General features: G+C 52.8%; 1 protein-coding gene across 2 annotated transcripts; it reads left to right on the top strand.

The window, feature by feature from the left end:
- The first annotated feature begins 5,188 nt into the window (after positions 1–5,188).
- Positions 5,189–18,467, top strand: LOC127034548 (L-serine dehydratase/L-threonine deaminase-like). 2 transcript variants are annotated; one of them, XM_050923426.1, is made up of 8 exons: positions 5,189–5,323; positions 9,104–9,264; positions 9,949–9,988; positions 10,521–10,660; positions 10,861–10,952; positions 12,027–12,254; positions 13,022–13,146; positions 17,194–18,467. In XM_050923426.1, the coding sequence occupies exons 2-8, from the start codon at positions 9,112–9,114 to the stop codon at positions 17,214–17,216; spliced, it is 801 nt and encodes a 266-aa protein (XP_050779383.1). In that variant the 5' UTR covers positions 5,189–5,323; positions 9,104–9,111; the 3' UTR covers positions 17,217–18,467. The 2 variants fall into 2 exon arrangements, with proteins under 2 accessions (XP_050779383.1, XP_050779382.1); XM_050923425.1 differs by having other exon boundaries at positions 15,573–18,467.
- Positions 18,468–18,849: the final 382 nt, after the last annotated feature.

Raw genomic sequence — 18,849 nt, 5'->3', positions numbered from 1 at the left:
GTTTCAAAGCCATAAAGGTAGACAGAGGTGGGACCATGCCTGTGCACTCAAACACTACCACCATGCTGTGCAGCTTGAGGCCTGAATCCCGTTCACTGGATCCGGCCAGATGATAGGGGTTATGCCCTTGTCTTTCTGAACAGACCCATCTGAGTTTTAACTTCCACCATCACGGACAACAAAGAGTTACTGCTCCCCTGCAGCATTACCCCACTGGGCACAAGCCCCGCTCCAGGAGAACCCATGATCCGATACCCAGATACCAAGCCGCAATATGGCAATAAATAGAAATCCAAGAAACTCAAACTACTCTGATGTAGATGGGCCATTCCATCTTATTCACTTCGGTGTTTACTGTCTCTCTGCTTAGGCTAGCAATGACTTTCTGTTGCCAATACCCTTATTGGGGCTTTGTTTTGCCTTTAAATTTGTCACTGTTGATAGCACTACAATCAGCCATGCTCCTCCACCTCTCAGGCAGGAATATCACCCACCGTAGGTGCCGACTCCATGGGTGCTCTGGGGCTGAAGCACCCATGGAAGAAAATAACGGGTGCTCAGCATCCACCAGCCCCAGCTGTTTGGTGCCTGGGGGAGGAGCTTGGGAAGAGTGGAGAGCAGCAAGCGGGTGGGGGCAGGCGGGAGCCTCAGGGAGGGGTCTGAGCAGGGCAGGAAGAGGTGGAACAAAGGCAGGGCCTCGGGGGGTAGAGCGAGGGCAGGGCCTTGGGGAGGGGGTGGAGCAAGGGCAGAGCACCCCCAAGAAAAACTAAAAGTAAGTGCCTATCACCCCCACAATCATTAATGTCCTTCACCAACTCTTGCGCATTATAATTATAGGCAGCACAACATCACCTATAGTTAAGGTTGCCCAACACTTTCCATTGTAAGCCCCTGTTTTCAGTTGCTTACAACTCGCCAAACTTTAATGACATTTTCCACACCAGGTGTTTGCCACAAGATGATTTTTTTAAGTTTCAGCTAAAACAGATCATTCATTTCTGCCAATGAAGCTAGGGGCAAATATGTTGTTTTGCCTGCATTAAAAAATTCTTAGTTTCCCTGATAATACACTAATAATCACCATTAAAGTTCACAGCTGCTTCTTAAAGGCACAGACTACCTTAACTTCCCCTCCCCGCCCACAGAGCTTGGACAGATCCCTAGGTACTAAGAAGTCAAAAGTGTGTGACAGCTCAGAGAACTGACTCCCAACCCGCTCCTGCTGAAGTCCGAGGGAAAACCTTTGGACCAGCCCAGAGCCAGGGGCAAATATTTAACTAAGCTGTTTAGTGCAGGATCCCTTAGGAAATGACATCGCTTGTCTCCTGTTTCGCTGGCCTGGTCCTGAATCTCCCGGCAGAAGGAGGGGACTCCACACACTCAGCCCCTGGCTCAGGGCAGGTTTCCTGATGAGCTTTTCTTCTCTTAGCCCAGTTGCCAAGGGAAAGCAAGGCTGGCACAAGCAACTCCAGCAGCCCCTGCTTCCCCTCCACCCCCCTCCAGCTGTGAGGCACAATGGTCAGAGGGCAGCACCTGGTATTCAACTGCTCTGCCATGCTAGCTGGGGTGGGGGTCAGTCCTGCAGGGAGAGGAGAGAGCGGAGGAAAAGTGGAAGCAGGGGAAGAGAGGAAATGGAGGCTGACAGTTAAACAGAAAGCTTGGGAGAAGTGCAGTAAAGGGGGAGATACCCTGAGTCCATAGGGGGGCCCCCAGTCAGCACTATGCAGCTCGCACTCTGCCCCATGGCACATGAGCAGAATTATGACACTCCATCAGCTGGATGAGAACCCCTGACTTCCCCAGGGCAGCTTGTCTGAGCTGGCCTGGAGGGTGTGTGCTCCTCCTTGGGGTTAGAAACAAAACATCCCCATTTGTCCTCCAGTGTCCCCACCACCCTCTCTTTCCTTTGCCTCCTAACTCCTCAGTCCCCTCCTCACATTCCAGCCCCTGCAGCCCCCAGTAATCTCCTTTTCCTGGCTGAACAGCTCAGCAGGAAGGAGATGGCTTGAAAGCCAGAGCCAGATACTCACGTGGGGCAGCAGCCGGTGGCAGGTGCCCTGTGTCTGACGAAACGGGCCAAGTTTCGCTCTACTCTTGCACTGCAGCCACTCGTGGGATCCCCTGCCTCCCCCGATAGCTTAAAGCTACAGCACAATTAAGGCCTGTTCACTGGAACAGTCTCTCCAGCTTTCCTGCTCTCTACCCATTCGTGCACTGAGAATTGGGGCCGGGGTATTAAAGACTTGGGGGTCCAAGGGCATGAGTATCTCAGTCCTGGAGACCTGCACTGTCATCCTGCTCTAGGAGCTGTGACAGAGTCTGAGCTTGAGGTGGGTCAGCAGTGGGGGACCCAGGGCAGGGAGAGCAGCAGGGGGGCTGCAGGCTGAGGTAGATAGGCAGAGCTACTGTGGGGGGGGTGTGTGCTGGAGTGCTCTAGGGGAGGAAGTATTGTCTTGTGGTTAAAACACAGATCTGGGCATTGGGAAGTCCGGATTCTTTGCCTCTGTCTGCCATAGATATTAGGTGCCCCTGGGCGAGTCACCTCACCCCTGCTGTCTGTTGTCTCACGCTGTGCATTCCCCTCCCCTTGGGGATAATACAGCTCTTCTGAGGCAGGTTGATTTGCAGCGGCTTCAGGGGGAAAGCAAAGCACCTGAGCAATCTTTGAGAACGACAAACTCCACAACAGCTCGAGCACAGCAAACCCGGAGCAAAGCAGCGCCAGCCGACAGGGCACCCGCATGGAGATAACCAACAGGCACGAGCTGGGGGAGCAGCCTTGTTGGCGGACCCCGTTCTCCTGTTCCCAGCGAGATACAGCGGAGGCCTCCTGTAATGCAGTTCAGCGTCCCAATCAACAGAGGCTTCCAGGGCAGAAGCCTAATGCAACTCTGAAGTGGAGCTGCGGCCTGGAATCCCCGAGCCCAGGAGCAATGGGGGACTCTCATTCTATTCCTGGCTTTTCACTATGTCCAAGGGGGTTTCGGGCTGTGTGAGGGGGCAGTTCCCCTGGGGGGTTGCTACTGCTCAAGCCCAGACAATGACACAATGGGACACTCTAGGGTGTCCAGAATTCAGGGTGGAGAAGGTTGATTCAGTTGAATAATATTTGTATTTGATTCTGCCAACCGCTGGATACTCCTGACCCCCAAAAAGCCATAACAGTGAACGGAAGGGCCCATCAACGACTCAAGACTCGCAGCCCAAGAGGGTAACTGGTCCTCCACCTGCACAGCCCTCAGCCGTAGAGCTCCAATCCCACCGCCATTGCCAGTCACCACCTGCATGAGGCCATGGGGGGAGCTGGGGAGATGCTCAGGGCAGCTGTGCCAGCAGGAGGCAGTATGCCACACTTCTGGCCCTATCTCCCCACTCGCTCAGCCAAATTCAGCCCCTGGATAAAGAGCAGCTGGCTAAGGCTGAATGCAGGCGAGACAGAGGGGAGATCAGCAGGAAGGGAGAAGTGCTTTGAGAACCTGCTGCCTCCTCGGAGCAGGGATCACCTTTCTGTTCTGTGCCTGTACAGCGCCTGGCACAGTGAGGTCCTGGTCCATGGCTGGCACTATGGTAATGCAAATAATAACAGCCTGAAACATTCTCCATGATCGAGGGCACCTGCCCTCACACTGCCAAATTCTTCTGCAGCCTTACGATCTGTTTGGACTTGCCAGTACTCTTAGCTGCTCAAAGAGCGCTCAAAACACCCACTTCCAGCTTCCACTGACCCGTAGACTGCATCCCAACCCATTGGTCAGAGACCTGCCCATGGTGAGCCGTACACTGGTGACACGTAGGCATATGTATTGCAACTCACTGGACCAGAGTCTCGTCCCTGCACCAGTGTCAATCAGGAATGAATCTTCATGGATGTCAGTGGTATTACACTGGGCTCAGAGTGGCGTAAATGAGACGAGACTCCGGCCTCTATGTCTACAACACTCCCTGAAAAAGCACCAACTGGGACAAAATGCAGCAGCTCCCTGCTAGGTCATCATGTCCCCCCCGCCCCCAAGTATCTGCTCTCTGTACCATGTCCCCACTGAATAGCAAGTCCAGGGCAAGGCTTCTGCCTTCACACTCAGCACCCTCCCTGTGACTGGCCCAGGCTACCTGAGTGACGCCCCCATCACAGTCACACAGAACAGCTAAGCCCGCCCAGAACTACATAACTGTGAATGTATATGGGGAGGCTCAGAGTGCAGGAGACAGAACTTTCAGACCAACTGGAACGTAGACTTTGGAACTCCCTGCCACAAGACGTCCCAGGCTCACCTTTTTGAGAACTAAATTCAAAAAACTCTCTCTGACTGAGCTTTCCCTCAGTATGTTCTTCGTACTCAACACACCCGCGCTCTCTAGCTCACCTCCCTCCCCAAACAGAATACCAAACCAAGCCAGCATTTGCTTCTACAGGCTGGGAATGAATGGAGATTATTATTGCTTTTTCTCCTTTGAAATAGTTGGGAGGTGCCGGTAGATGAAGGAAGGAGGCCCAGCAAAGCTAACTGACTTGTCCCTGATCACACAAAATCAAGAGCAAATAGAACCCTGAAGTCCGGCCCCATTTAATCATTTCATGACATCGCTTCTTAAAAAGTAACTAACTATAGAGATGTAAATGTTCCAAAGTCTGGTGGCGGAGCGGGAGTGAGAGAAAGTTGGGGGTAGGAGAGTGAATAAAAAGAAGCCAGGTTTGGAGAAGCAGTGATCTCCGGTTTATGAACTCCCTTGGCTTACGTGCTTTTCTCTGAGAAAGCAAGGGGACTGGCTGGCCTTGTGAAAGCAAAAGGCCCCCTCTGCCTTTCCCCCTAATCATAATTCCAGACCTGGCTCCTCAGCCTGGTTTGAGCCGGCTCAGAAACATCTGACTCAAGGAACCTTTGTCTGAGCAATGTCCCTCCCCAGTGTGCGTCACCCTCCTTTGGGTATGGGAGCGCCTGAAATAGGCTCTTTTCCTTTTGCAACGAGCCTGAAGAATTCCCCCTCCCTGACCTCTTCCCTTTTGGTATTGTTGCTGCTGGTTTCCCTTTAGCTGGAATCTCTCTGCTGAGCAGGGGAGGGGAATGACATCAGAGGCAAGGGGGTGTGGGGGGATGCCCCATTCCCCAATTGGCCACCAAGCAGAAACCATGGGCCTATAAAACTTGCCAAGGGACTAGCATCCTCCAATGAGACCGTGGCTCCACAGATTACCCTGGCTGCAGAGAGGGGACCACAGGAGACCGGCAGCCTTGCTCACTCCTGCACTGAACAGCTGCAGCCTCTAAGCCATCAGGGCATATATTAGCTAAAGGCCCTGCCGCTCTGCTCTAACCGCTAACCGGTAAGTGCCTTCACTTTCTTCCTTTCCCAACACTCAGTGAGATTATTGTCTGTTACTAATACATAAATAGGAAGGTGGGATCAGAGCACAGGGCTGGGAGCACTCCTTCTAGGGTCATAGGCAAGTGACTGCATCATTCCGTGCCTCAGTTTCCCCATCTACGCATTGATGATAACAGCATTTCCCTGGCTTGCAGGGCTGTTGGGTGGCTGGATTCAAGCTTCAGACGAGAGGTTTGGTAAGCTGAATTAGGGAAGGTTTCAGAAGTGCTCCTACTTACCTATTCTGCTTTCATCACCTTAGCAGCTGAAGATCTTTGAAGACGAAGGATGATCATTTTCAAAACTGGCCCCTGATTTTTTTTGATTGTCTTGGTTTCTTTGGTGCCTGACCTGAGATTTCTTTTAGGTCAGAATAAGTGGCCACTTCTTCACAAAGCTGGCCCCTAACTGCTTTGTCCAGTGCAAGTCCGGTAATTACTGATCGGGTTCCTGGGATGGGCTAGGCAGCTGCTCAAATCTATGCGGAGTCAGGCATCTCCACGGGGCTCTGCACACTTTTAACAGTAATACGCAGGATTCCAAAGGAGGTTGCTTCACTGTCTCTCCCTCACACACACTGCTCCATGCCTCCGTTTCCCTGCTGGATCTCTGGGGACCCCTCCCCAATTCCTCCCTTCCTTTCCTAGCTTTTAACTCCGAAGTACTTACATTTCTGCCAGTGCCGTCTAACCAAGAAGGACTCACTTTGGAGCCACAGTCAGCCAGATGGCCAGAGCTGATGCTGTGGGGCAATGGTGTAGCCTTCTCCTCTCCACCCCACCCTCTGCCCCAGCCCCCGCCCTGTGCCAAGCGACTTGCGTTCACAAGGATGGTCTGTTTGTGCATTTCCCCTGGCAAATGATCCTCCCGGGGGATCAGCTGCAAATGGGATGGCATTGAGTTATGGCCCAGAGCTAAGAGCAGGGTTTACAGCAGCATTGCAGCAGGGGGGAGCTCTTTCAGCTCAGAGACGGTGTACCCCCTGCAAATAGGCTGTCCCTGAGTTAGCTGCAGGATCTTTGCCTTGTTCATGTCTACAGAATGAAGTCCCCCGATTGGACTCATGTCTGAAGACAGATGCAGTGCGGGCAGTAGCAGGGTTAGTTTCACACACACATGCCCCAACACTGTGCCTCTGTCTTCACTTCTGGGATGAGACAGAAGTTCAAAACCGTGGTATGGTCAGACCTCTACCTAGATGCTAACGAGGCCCAGCTAGGGGGGGTGGGCTGCGGTGACCGAACGGGACTGAAACCCCTAAGTCATTCCACACAGAGCTAGGTGGGAATGCTACACAGGAGGCCCTGATCTCTACAGCTGGTTGGGAATTTCTCACCAAAACATCTTTCCATCCGAAAATGCTGATTTGTCAAAACCAAAACTTTTCCTGGGACAAGGTCAGTCTTGAGAAATGTTTTGATTGAAAATTTTTTTTCACTAAGTTTCAAAATTGCCAAAATGTTTCATTTCGCCACGTTCTAAATAAAAAAAATCCAGTATGCCAGCTCAAAAGAACTTTGTTTCAACTTTTAAGCTCATTATAAGTAAAAAAAAAAAAAAAAATCAAAATTGGAGCAAAACATATAAATTGACAGGAACCAAAATTTGTTTCAGATTTTTAATTTGTGGGACTTTTCAAGTTAGTCGTTTTGTCCTGATCTGGGATGGGAAAATTTGATATCGCAAAAGTTTTCATGGGCCAGGAAAACCATATTGCTGGCCAGATCACTGTTTACTAATAATTACTGATTCATGGCACTGTTAACAACAACAACAAAAATCACAACTTCCCCCTCATCCCACAACAGACAATGGCTTTTTGACCAAATCAAAAATTTGTGTTTGGCTGACATTTTTCAAAGGAAACTGAGAAACCTTCATGTGTGTTTCTTTTGGATGCAGTGAGAGGCAAAAAGGGGGCAAAAAACCAAAAAACATTCCATAAAATTCTGTGGAAAAAATTAGCACAAAATGAAAACAATTTCAAGTTTCTCATGGAAGACAAAAAACTTAGCATTTTTTGACCAGCTCCACTGATACATCAATTCTGTGCATTCTAAGGAGATTCTAGACAAAAGTGAAGGGAGGTCTTTGCACCCCAAAGAACCTACCTTCCAGACATACAGATAGACAAGGGATAGGGGGGCAGTGATTGTGTGTGCCAGGTTAACAACGCTAGCCAAGTGTCTTATGTCCCCCTCTAGTGGCTGGTCCATGTAGAGGATAAAAGCCCACTACTGCTGTTAAGCTACTGTAACTCAAGTAGCAGCTGCAAGGACTCTTTTTGGTCATGGAGGCCCCAATTTGCAATCCTGCTGATGGCCTGTGGTGGAAATGTTACACAGACATCTTACTAGTTCCATGGTCTGTTTTGCGGGTGTCATTTGTCCAGTGTCCCGTCATTGAGGGGAAAAGGTGGGTTTATAGGCCTCACCGTGTTTTGAGATTATTGAAGGGTGAGAGAGGGCAGGAACATGGCAAATTGTGCCCACGCCTTGCAGGTCACGTGGAAGACAGGACAGGAGTGGAAGAAAGACACAAATGGATGATGGGGCTTGGGATACAATCTCCTGACTGACCTGGGGTCATATGGGAGTGGCACTCAGGCCAGGTCTGGATTTGGCCTCTCAAGCTGAAAGTCTCCATATCCCATTTCCCCCAGTGCAGTTTATCCTGAATGACATCTTTCACACACAGGGACACAAAGTGCTTGGCCAAAGGGAGCCATAAGCTAAGGGGCAAAGGAAGGTTTTAATGTGAAAATCTACAGAGAGAATGGGACTCAGACAAATCCAGCAGACACAGTCCAGCATGGCCTGCAGCTGGGGAGCACAGAGGGGACCAGATCTATACCAAGAGCTGAAAAGAGGGAGTGGCTGGACCTGAGGCCATGGTGGTGGGATAGAGGTGGCCAGAGAGAGCCTTCAGAGGGTGGGTATTTGGGCAAGGACCCATGTACCCCAGGCAGGGCCGGCTCCAGGCACCAGCCGACCAAGCACATGCTTTGGGCGGCACCTCGGGGCGGGGCAGCGCTCGGATTGTTTGGGTTTTTTTGGTTCGGCCGGGCGGTGCTGGAAGGTGTTTGTTTGTTTGTTTGTTTTTGTTTTGACGGCGCAGCACTCGGGAGGGGCAGGGCCTTGGGCGGCACGGCGCTCGGGGGGGACTTGGGCAGCATGGCGCTCTGGGGGGTGGGGAGCTTGGGCAGCGTGGCGCTTGCGGGGGGGTTGGCGGGGCAGCGCTCACGGGGTGGGGGTGTTACAGCGGGGCAGCACTTTTTTTTTGTTTTGCTTCAGGCGGTAAAAAAGTTAGAGCCGGCCCTGACCCCAGGGCAAGTTGGGTGTAGATTCTGCAAGAAGATCTCCTGGTTATTTGAAGTTGGTTCCACACTTTCATTGTGACACAGATTTTTTTGCATTGTCCACGTGGGAGAAGGAAGAAGCTGGAACAGCTGGGCAGGGGGAGCTGGCGCTTTTTATGCCTGGGGAGGAGGTAATTTGGAGGTGAGGCATAAATAAATTAGCTGAAATGATCAACAGTGAAACAGTTAATCATCCCAATGCTTGAGCTATTGTTAGGCTTCAGTGTCAACAGTTCATTGAAACGAATGGGCAGCTCACACCTCTGTAAAATGGGGGCTGAGACCCCAGAGCATAAATTCATAGCAAGAAGTGGGTTCCATGGTAAACCCACAGAATACCCTGGGTCCTGATGATAGGTCTTATTTCCCCTATTCCCTCAGAACCCAGCATGACTTCTGCCAGGAGCTTGCATGTGAATACGCCCCTGAGGGACAGCGTCCCGCTCTCCAAGGTGGCTGGCACCAATGTCTACCTGAAGCTGGACAATGCTCAGCCCACAGGCTCCTTTAAAATCCGAGGCATCGGCCACCTCTGTAAAACGGTACAGACTCTGAGCAGCACTGCCAAGGGCACAGTGTTCCATTGGTGGGGAAAGGAGATTGCAGAGCCAAGCTCGAATGTGCCATTACTGGCGGGGGGGGAGGGGAAAGGGGAGCGGAGAGATGGCAGGTAGCATTCCTTGCAGTAATCCCATATAGTACTGTAGGGAGCATTAGCCCATGTGGTGACTAAGGATAACCTGGCCTGGATTCCTATGCCCACCTGGAATGGACTCTGGTGCAACCCCTAGGAGGGGAAGAACCTAGCCTGGATTCCTGTGCCCACCTGGAGTGGACACTAGCTATGCTCCCTATATATCTCCAACTGGCTGCCGTTGAGCAGCAGACTACAGCAGTCCCATAGCATGGGCATGCGCTCACCGAACCGTCTGCTCTCAGACTGGAAGAGGAGGGTGGAAATTGCTGAGACTCTGCATTATTGGGGCCACGGGAGCAGAAGGGAGGCTGCTGCTTGGCCTTGCGTGGTCATGGCGGCTTTGATGATGATGCAAAGACTCTATGGAAGGGGCAGACGAGAGGTATAAAAGGAGCCCCCAGGGAGAATGACCTGAGAATCAAAGGGGTTGGAGGGGCTAGACTGCAGAGAGAGGAGCAGCTCTCGTGCGGTCACCGGCTGAGGCCATGTTCGCTCCCACTCACTCCTTCCTCTTGCTTTGTCTCTACAGTGGGCAGAGAGAGGCTGCAAGCGCTTCGTATGCTCCTCAGGTGAGATACACCAACCCAGGGCCCTGGCTCCCTGAGGGGGCTGGAGGCTATGTCACACCCAAGTCCATGCTGCCCCAGAAACTCACGGGCACTGGCTCCTCGTCTTGGGCCTGGATGTAAATAATGTCCACTAGGATGGCCAGGAATCCAAATCCAGGCTGCCTCCTGCTGGCTGGTGCTGCCATTGGTGGGACAATTGCCAAAAGAAGAGAAGCCCCAGGGATGGTATTGGTGTGGGTCATGCGAGAGTGGCCACAGGGCTTTAGACATCTTTGGTCACATGGGAAATGCTACGTTGAGTTCCTGGGAGGTTACAATCCTCCCCACTTCCCCGCCACACCCTGACACTGTCTTTCTGTTGGGGTGCTGCAAGATTCCCACACCTCCTGAAACTCCTGGGCAACCCCCAGGCTTGGGGAGGGCTGGGGAGTGCTGAAGGAGAAGAGGGCAGAGGGACACACTGCTTTGGGAGGCACCAGAGGCAGCACCGTGGGATGCAGGAAACCATGAGGCCCAATGTGGTTGCTTTTAGGTGGCAATGCTGGCCTGGCAGCTGCCTACTCTGCCAGGAAACTGGGCATCCCAGCCACCATCCTTGTGCCCACATCCACGCCAGCTTTCACCATTGAGCGGCTGAAGGATGAAGGGGCCACTGTCTGCATTGTTGGAGAGGTAGGTATGCACGTGGCTGGGTGAAGGGGTATACAAGAGAGAGCAGACTGCCCGCCTAGGGTGAGAGCCTCAATATCTCCCCCCACCATGACCCAGAGCCTGGGACAGATCTGCAGAGGGAGCTGCCCCACTGGCTGTGAGGTTCATGGTTCTATGCATAAGCCACTGTGAGTGGCTAATAAAATGTCTCTTCTCTGCAGATGCTGGATGAGACCATAGAACAAGCCAAGGAGCTGGTGAAGAACAACCCTGGGTGGGTCTATGTGCCCCCTTTCGATGATCCCCTCATCTGGTATGTGGCCTGAGGGAAGAGGGGACACCAGAGGCTGGAAGGCTTCATTTCAGCCATTGCTGCCTATTAACGTCCCTGCTTGCCTGAGTCACCATGGGCTGAGATTAAATCTGACTGCATACAGCCCTGACAAGGTCATTCTGTGTTGCACACAAGGGGGTGGACTATCTAAGCAGATTTCAGAGGGGAAGCCTTGCTATACTGTATCAGCAAAAAGAATGAGGAGTCCTTGTGGCACCTTAGAGACTAACAAATTTATCTGGGCATCAGCTTTCACCTTCTGCTTAGACTGTGTTAGTGTGGCCACCATTTCCTTGGTGCACCAGGTGTGGGATCCAGCATGAAGCTTGCTGGAGAGAGAGTGCACGTCTATTGATCACCCACTGTTGTGGCCCATGCACCACATGATGAATCTCTAAAGTCAGCACATCCACAGAAGCCGCTGCCACCAACTTAGCCTGGATAGCTGTGCATTGTATCTGGGCTGGGAACTAAAGGACGTAAGAAAGGGAATCCATGCCCATTTCCATGTTCATTAAGATCTGGGCTTCCCCGGCACCACTGCACTGATACGCCCCACCCCTGCCCTAAAAACAGTAGCTGTGTCTCTGTAGCACTGGGACAAATGCCTCAGAAAGTCCTATAGCTGGGAAGACTTACAGGGATCTTCCCATGCTGGATGGAGGCGGGACCTCAGCCTGCTTGTCCACAAAACCCCTTGCCTTCTAGTTCTCATGCCTGGGCCTGTTCTGAGGTGTCACTCGTCCCCATAGGCAGCGAGATGCAGCCTGAGCCGCATGACTCTGGAGCGCAGCCTTTCAAAGCTGATATGGTCTCAGGCTGCTGAACCAAAGTATTCCAGACTGGGGGAGACCCAGCTTCTCCGATGTTGGAGTGAACCAAGAGTAACTCCACTGAACTTAGTGAGATGACACTGATGTCACTGAGAAGAATCAAGACCTGTATTTTCCAGGCTCTTATAGAGAAACGTGGTCAGGACTGTTGATCTTGGGTCATCTCTAGCCATGGCCTTCACATCCCATGGTCCCAATCCCTCTTGCTATCTCCCTGTAGGAAAGGCCACATGTCCATAGTGAAGGAGCTGAAGGAAGACTTGGACTCCAAGCCTGGGGTGCTGGCCCTGTCTGTGGGAGGCGGCGGGATGCTGTGCGGAGTGGTCCAGGGCCTCCGTGAGGCAGGATGGGAGGATGTGCCCATTGTTGCTATGGAGACCAAAGGGGCACACAGCCTGAATGCTGCCATGGCTGCTGGGCAGCTGGTGACACTGCCAGAAATCACCAGGTGAGTGAGGGGAGGAGGGCGAACCGGAGCACTCGGCCTGTGACCCGATGTTAAGGGAGAGGAGCCGTGGCTTGGGATGGCCTAGGCAGAACCACAGCTTGGGGGCTGATGGAGGAGAGACTTGAGGCGGTAGCCTCATGATTCCCCTCCCTTTTCTCTACTCTGCAGCCTACATGTCTTGGATGCTCTTTGGTTTTGGTTTATTCCTCCTATGGGGCTCCTCCACCCAGCCCCCTTCTGTGCATAGCACAACAATGCTGCCCCACAGGGGCAACAGGGGGCAAAGTTCTCTAGGCACCGCAGATGGGGGTATGCACTTGGGCCCAGATCTACAAAACTAAGCTCCTTTGTGCTCTAGGGCGAGGTGGGAACCAGGCTTCACCAGCTGGTAACTAATGCCACGGACAGTCAGTGGCAGCAAGGGAGAACTGAAAGGGCTGTCTGCCCAGTCAGAGACAGGGGCCAAGGAAAGATGCTCATACAAGGGATTGCTCAGTGGTACCCAATGTGGTAGCAGCACTAAAGCTGGGACACTCTGTCCTGTTCAGAGAGATGCAGCATGAATGCAGGGATCCCTGCTCTAGCAAGGGGAATGTGGGGATCAGTGGGGACTCCACCTCGAGATCCCACAAGGCCCTGCCTGAAAAAAACCTGGCTGCCTGCATGCTCGTAGGGATAGGGAGCACTGACCTTACAAGGATACGCTGTGGGGACTCCATTATCACCAGCTGACGTGTCTCTTTCCTCTTTTCCTCTCCTGGATGCAGTGTTGCAAAGACCCTTGGAGCAAAGACGGTGGGAGCGGAGACGCTGAAGCTGGCCCGAGAGCACCCCGTCTTCTCAGAGGTTATCACGGACCAGGAGGCAGTCATGGCCATCGAAAAGTTTGTGGGTATGTAACAGCCCCCTCCTTGTGCGTGCGGCTCCCCACCGCCACCACTCACAGACCACCACATGCCAAAGGAGGGTCCTTTGTTCCAGGGCATTACTGCTCCCCAAAGGTGAATAGTAACATTTTCAATAGCCATGCTGACCATGGCCAGGTGTTCTAGTCGTATAGCATGGCAGGGACAGTCTGTGTCCCATTCATTTGCCAAGTCATCCCCACACAATAGCTGACCATCTCCCTGCAAATTGCAGGCTCCTCACCCTTCTCCCCATCCCCAAGCAGGTGCTGCCCCAGTACCAGATTGTGCCTGTAATAGGTCAAGGTCTCCTGCTGCCTTCTAGTGGTAGGTACACATCCCTGTGGGTCTCACAAATCATTGTAGAGCCCACTAGACTACAGAGACAACGTGGGTGAGGTCATAGCTTTCATTGGACCAGCTTCTGTTGGTGAGAGAGGCAAACTTTTCAGCTACACAGACAGAACTCTTCTTCAGGTCTGAGGAACAAGTGTCAGAGCTAAATACAAGGTGAAACAGATTGTTTAGCATAAGTAGTTAACATCTATTTCAGGGGACCATTCAAGGTAAAGTGGCCCATTAACACCCCTCCAAGCACAGGAGGAAGGGGGAGAAGGCAGCAGGAAGGGGGGGTTGTTAATGGGTTACAGACTGCTGTAATAAGCCATAAATCTAGTGTGTCTGTTCAGTCCATGATTTTTAGTATCTAGCAAAGTTACGAATTTAAGCTCCCTGGCTCACTTTTTGAAAGGGTTGTGCAGGTTTCCTTTGAGGAGGACGACTGAGAGGTCAGCTACAGAGTGATCACTTTGTGAAAAGTGTTCCCCCACGGGTGACAGGGTGTTTTAAAACCCACTGGAAGAACCTGGCCAGGGCTCCTTTATTGAATTACAGGGGCCCTCTCCCAGCCCAAACCATACTCTTGGCTTTTAAACCTGAACCCCAAACAATTACCCCACTCCCCACCCCACCCGAGGGCTTTCCTCTGAGATTCTTTCTGCCTGCTGCCACCCAGACCTTTGCTCCAGGCATAAATACACCAGAGAGGGCCAGCAAAGACCATCTCAGCCTGGGTCCTCTTTATAGAAAGCACACGGGCCCCACCCAGCTGGGACAGATGCCACCAATTGGAGTAGAACCAGGTGCACTAAATTGACCCCACTGAGAAGCAGCACAGGAACTGGTCCCCTTGCCTCTTAAAGGGGCAATGCATCGTCTGACTGCCAATGAGAATGCCTCTCCTGCCACCTGCTGTGTTCCCTAGAGCCACAGCTGTCCCTGAGTCCCTGACAGGCTAACAAGCCTCCCTCCACGTGCTGACCCTATCCCCTCCCTCAGGGCCGGTGCAAGGATGTTTTGTGCCCTAGACAAAACTTCCACCTAGCGCCCTCCCCCCCGGTGCCCCTGCTGTGAAGCACTCCCCCCTCCGCCCTGAGGGCCCCCCCCACATGGCAGCTCCCCCCCTCCACCCTGAGGTGCCCCCATTGGGGCAGCTCCCCACCTCCCACTGTCCGCCCTGAGGCACCCCCCCGCCCCAGCTCACCCCTGCTCCGTCTCCACCCCGAGCACACCGTGGCTGCTTCACTTCTCCCACCTCCCAGGCTTGCGGCGCCAATCAGCTTAGGCACCGCAAGCCTGGGGGACGGAGAAGTGAAGCAGCGATGGCATGCTCGGGGAACAGGCGGGGAAGGGGTGAGCTGGGGCAGGGAGTTCCCCTGCATGCCGCCCCCTATCCTTACTTGCGCTGCAGGAGGCCCTCCCCATACTCCCCTGCCCCAGCTCCCTCCGCCTAAATGCTGGCAGCGACTGGGGCGGCCGAAGATCTGGCCGCCGTGGTCGCTGCTGAAGAAAATGGCGCCCCCCAAATCCCAGCGCCTTAGGCAACTGCCTAGGTCACCTAAATTGTTGCACTAGCCCTGCCCTCCCTGCCTTCTCTCTCAGAAACGGCCTGTGGTGCGGAGGAGGAGAATCCGACAGAGCAAGCGAGAGCGCCCCCCGCTGTTCTCATTACCCCAGGGGGTGGTCAGTTAGATCCGACGTGTCTCTGACTGCAGGGGAGAGCAGTGGCTGCTTTGACCATGGCCAGACAGGTCATTCTCTCCTAGCTTTGCCCTCGTTGTGGGGGGAGAGGAAGAACCCACCACAAGTTTTTCCAGCCCTGTTTCTGGCTTGTTCTCTCCATTGGCCCTTTCCCCAAGAGCTGTCATGGATCAAGGCCAACTTTCCACCCCCATCAACACTTGAAGCTGGTGACATACCTCCCCGTTCATGGGCCAGCAGCGAGCTCACCCCCCATGTCACCTCCCACCCCTGCTAGCTGAGGCCTCCTGCTCTGGGATGGGCAAGAGACCCCACGGCCGCTCGGAGTACCAGCTAGCCCCTCCCCCATCTCTCCTCCCTCCCCCCCGTGCAGACGACGAGAAGATCCTGGTGGAGCCGGCCTGCGGGGCGGCGCTGGCTGCCGTCTACAGCGGCGTGGTGCAGAGGCTGCAGGCGGAGGGGAAACTTGGCCATGCCCTGGGCTCCCTGGTGATCATCGTGTGCGGGGGCAACAACATCACGTTGGCCCAGCTGCAGCGCCTCAAGGAGCAGCTGGGCATCCAGAACGTCATGGCAGCCTAGGCTGGCAGGGCACCACGTGGGGGGGAGGGACGGGAGCTCTGGAGTTTTATCCAGGGCCTTATTTTAAGTGTAGGATGCTGGTTTTAATAGTCTGCACATTGGCAAAGATGTGCGTTCCTAACTAGTAGTCATGTCACGTCGCCTCGAGCGCTGGATCACATGGGCTGAGGATAAACCTACGGCTTCCAACCTGCCTACAACTTCCAGGCATAGGTTTGTCCCCAGCCCCCAGGCAGGAAGGAATTTCCCCCACGGCCCACACCTCCTCACACTGCTGTGCATAATCAACATCTGTTCCAGTAGCCCCTCCAAGCCTGCTCTGAGATCAGGGCCCCGACGTGGCAGGCGCTGCCCAGATGCGTAGCGAGAGACAGACCCTGTTCCCAGAGAGCTGGCAATCTAGCCCGACAAAGGATGGGAAAGAGGCTCGGAGAAAGGAAGTGACTTTGCCCAAGGTTATGCGGCAGAGTCAGGAATAAACCCAGGTCTCCTAGCTCCTTATCCACTGCCCTGACCTCCAGGCTATGCTGGGTAACCGACTCACCATCTGCAACAACGGGGCAGGTTTAGTCTGAAGACGACTTGGGGAGAGTCAGGGACCTGATCGCAGTCTTCAGATATTTTATAAAGAGCCTGTGATCACTGTTCTCCGTGTCCACTGGCAGTAGGACAATTAGAATGGGGCTTAATCTGCAGGGAGGGAGATTCAGGTTAGATATTAGGAAAGACTTTCTAATGCTAAGGACAGTTAAGCTCTGGAATAGGCTTCCAATGGAGGCTTTTAAAGACAGGTTGGACAAACACCACTCAGGGTGGGCTAGGTTTACTTGGTCCTGCCTCAGAACAGGGGGCTGGGCTCGAGGTCCCATTCCACCATCGATTTCTGAGATTCTCAGAGGTGTACTCCTAGGTCTGGATGGACGGTAGCTCTGTTTTGGCATAGCCAGGAGACCCTCTACCATACTAGATCAGCCACAGGGTTGGTCTGATCTGGCCTGCCGCAGTGGGCTGATCCTTACCTGGATGAAAGCTTGAGCTGGTGTAAAAGACCATTGGAATGCCTCGCCTAGTGGTTGCACAGCCTATGCCTTCTGGGGAGGGACCTCATGCCTGCTGGTTTAGCATCACTGTTTTACCAGCCTGGACCTCTTAGCACCGGGGTGGAGAGCAGGCCGGGCCAGTCTCTCTGGAGCTATTACCTCTTTCACATCACTGCCTACGCTGCCGGCTGCAGTTGTCAGGAAAGGTTTTGTGTAACGCGAGGTTAGTCTGAGGCATGAGTATTGGATGTTGTAGCCAGAATTCAGAACGCCCTAACATGCTGGCTTTTCTAATAGTGTCCACTATTTACCTTTTTGCATGTAAAAAAAATTCCGTATTTCTATAAGGCTGCGTCCCTCGTTTGTTTCCAGACAGAGCTGCACGGCCATTTTAAGTGAGGCTGCCCCGGTGTCACCATCTTGGGATTTTATCTCACCTCTACTGCTTGGAGAACGTGAGCGCCTCATAACAGCCCTGCAAAGCAGGGCAGGGCTGTTACCCCATTGTACACATGGAGATCTGAGAGAGAGAGAAATGACTTGCCCAAGGTCATCCGGAAAGTCTGTGGCAGAGCAAAAAATGGAACTTAGTTTGCTAGCTGATACTCTAACCCCTGGACCATCCTCCCTCTCTGCTGTGGAAATGTAACAACTCTTTTCTGTAGGGGTTTGAATCCAGAAACTTTTGTACCAAAGCACAGGCCCCTGTCACCTGAGTTAAGGGAGTAGCTCCATTAGCTATGGGCAGTAGTAGGTTTTTATCCTTTAAGTCAGTGGTTTCTCACTTTTGCAGTCTGAAGGTTGAACATATTGTGACACACAAGGTCAAGGTCAGAGTTTATAATTTGGGGGGTAATTCTTGTGTCCTGATATGCACCCTTTTGCTGCTCAGGTGGGGCAAAGGGAAGAAAAGTCTGATTTCCACCCACACCCCAATGTAAGACAGTCCCCATTGGCACAGAGCCAGTGTAGCTGGCTCCTCTACCTCCCTCTTTGCAAGTCCTGCAGCGTTAGGGAAAGCGGCTGGTTTCTGGCTGTCTCCAGCTAGGAGGCGGTTGCCATTTGGTGAAAGGCAGAGCAACCTCAAGGCTGCTCAAACCAGAATTGGGGCAAAGCCTCTTTCCTCATCTCTCCTGTGATGGCCTGCGTGGGAGAGAGGAGGTAGTGTGTACAAGGAGCATCCCTTGGCTCAGGCAGAACCAGTAACCCTCCTCTCCTACTCTCCCTTGGGCTCCCACAGCCCAGCAACAGAGCAGAAAGAATCACTCTCACCTCCTTCCCCCGCAATGCAGCAGGCCACCAGCTGGGGCAGTGCTGAGAAACTGCATTCCTGGCTCACACTGTAGCTGCTACAGGGGCAGCAATGGGAGATGGCTGGGGATGGGTAGCACCCGCTTCTGTCTCCCTGTAGCAACACGGCTTATTTAAATCTTACAGCTTAAAAAAACAAAAACAAAAAAACCCCACAGACCATGGCTCAGGGAGCACACTTCAACTCACAAGGGCCACAGGTTGGACGCGGTGGCTATATGGGGACCCAGCCACTAGAGGGAGACAAAAACACTCAGCCAGTGTGTCACAGAAAGTGACACAACAGCCATGCCCCTCCAGCATTTAACAGGGACAAACAGATGTGGGTGATGTTTAGTAAGGCCACATCCACACTACAGAGTAAAATTGAAATTAATAAAATCGATTTTATAAAGTTTTATAAAATCAATTTTACGCGTCCACACTAGGGCACATTACTTCGGTGGTGTGCGTCCATGGTCCCAGGCTACCATCGATTTCCGGAGCGGTGCACTCTGGGTAGCTCAGTAAAAGAATGGGACCAATAACTTCGATTTCCGTCCACACTAACCCTAAATCGATATAGTAATATCGATTTTAGCGTTACTCCTCTCGTTGAGCAGGAGTACAGAAATCGATTTTAAGACCCCTTAAAATCGATTTTAAGTGCCTTGTAGTGTGGACGGGTACAGCGTTAAATCGATTTAACGCTGTTTAAATCGATTTAACGCTATAGTG

The sequence above is a fragment of the Gopherus flavomarginatus genome, chromosome 15 (assembly GCF_025201925.1).
Source record: "Gopherus flavomarginatus isolate rGopFla2 chromosome 15, rGopFla2.mat.asm, whole genome shotgun sequence".
NCBI lineage: Eukaryota > Metazoa > Chordata > Testudines > Testudinidae > Gopherus > Gopherus flavomarginatus.
The sequence above is the reverse complement of the archived record's forward strand: the minus strand, read 5'-3'. Positions and strand labels throughout refer to the sequence as shown.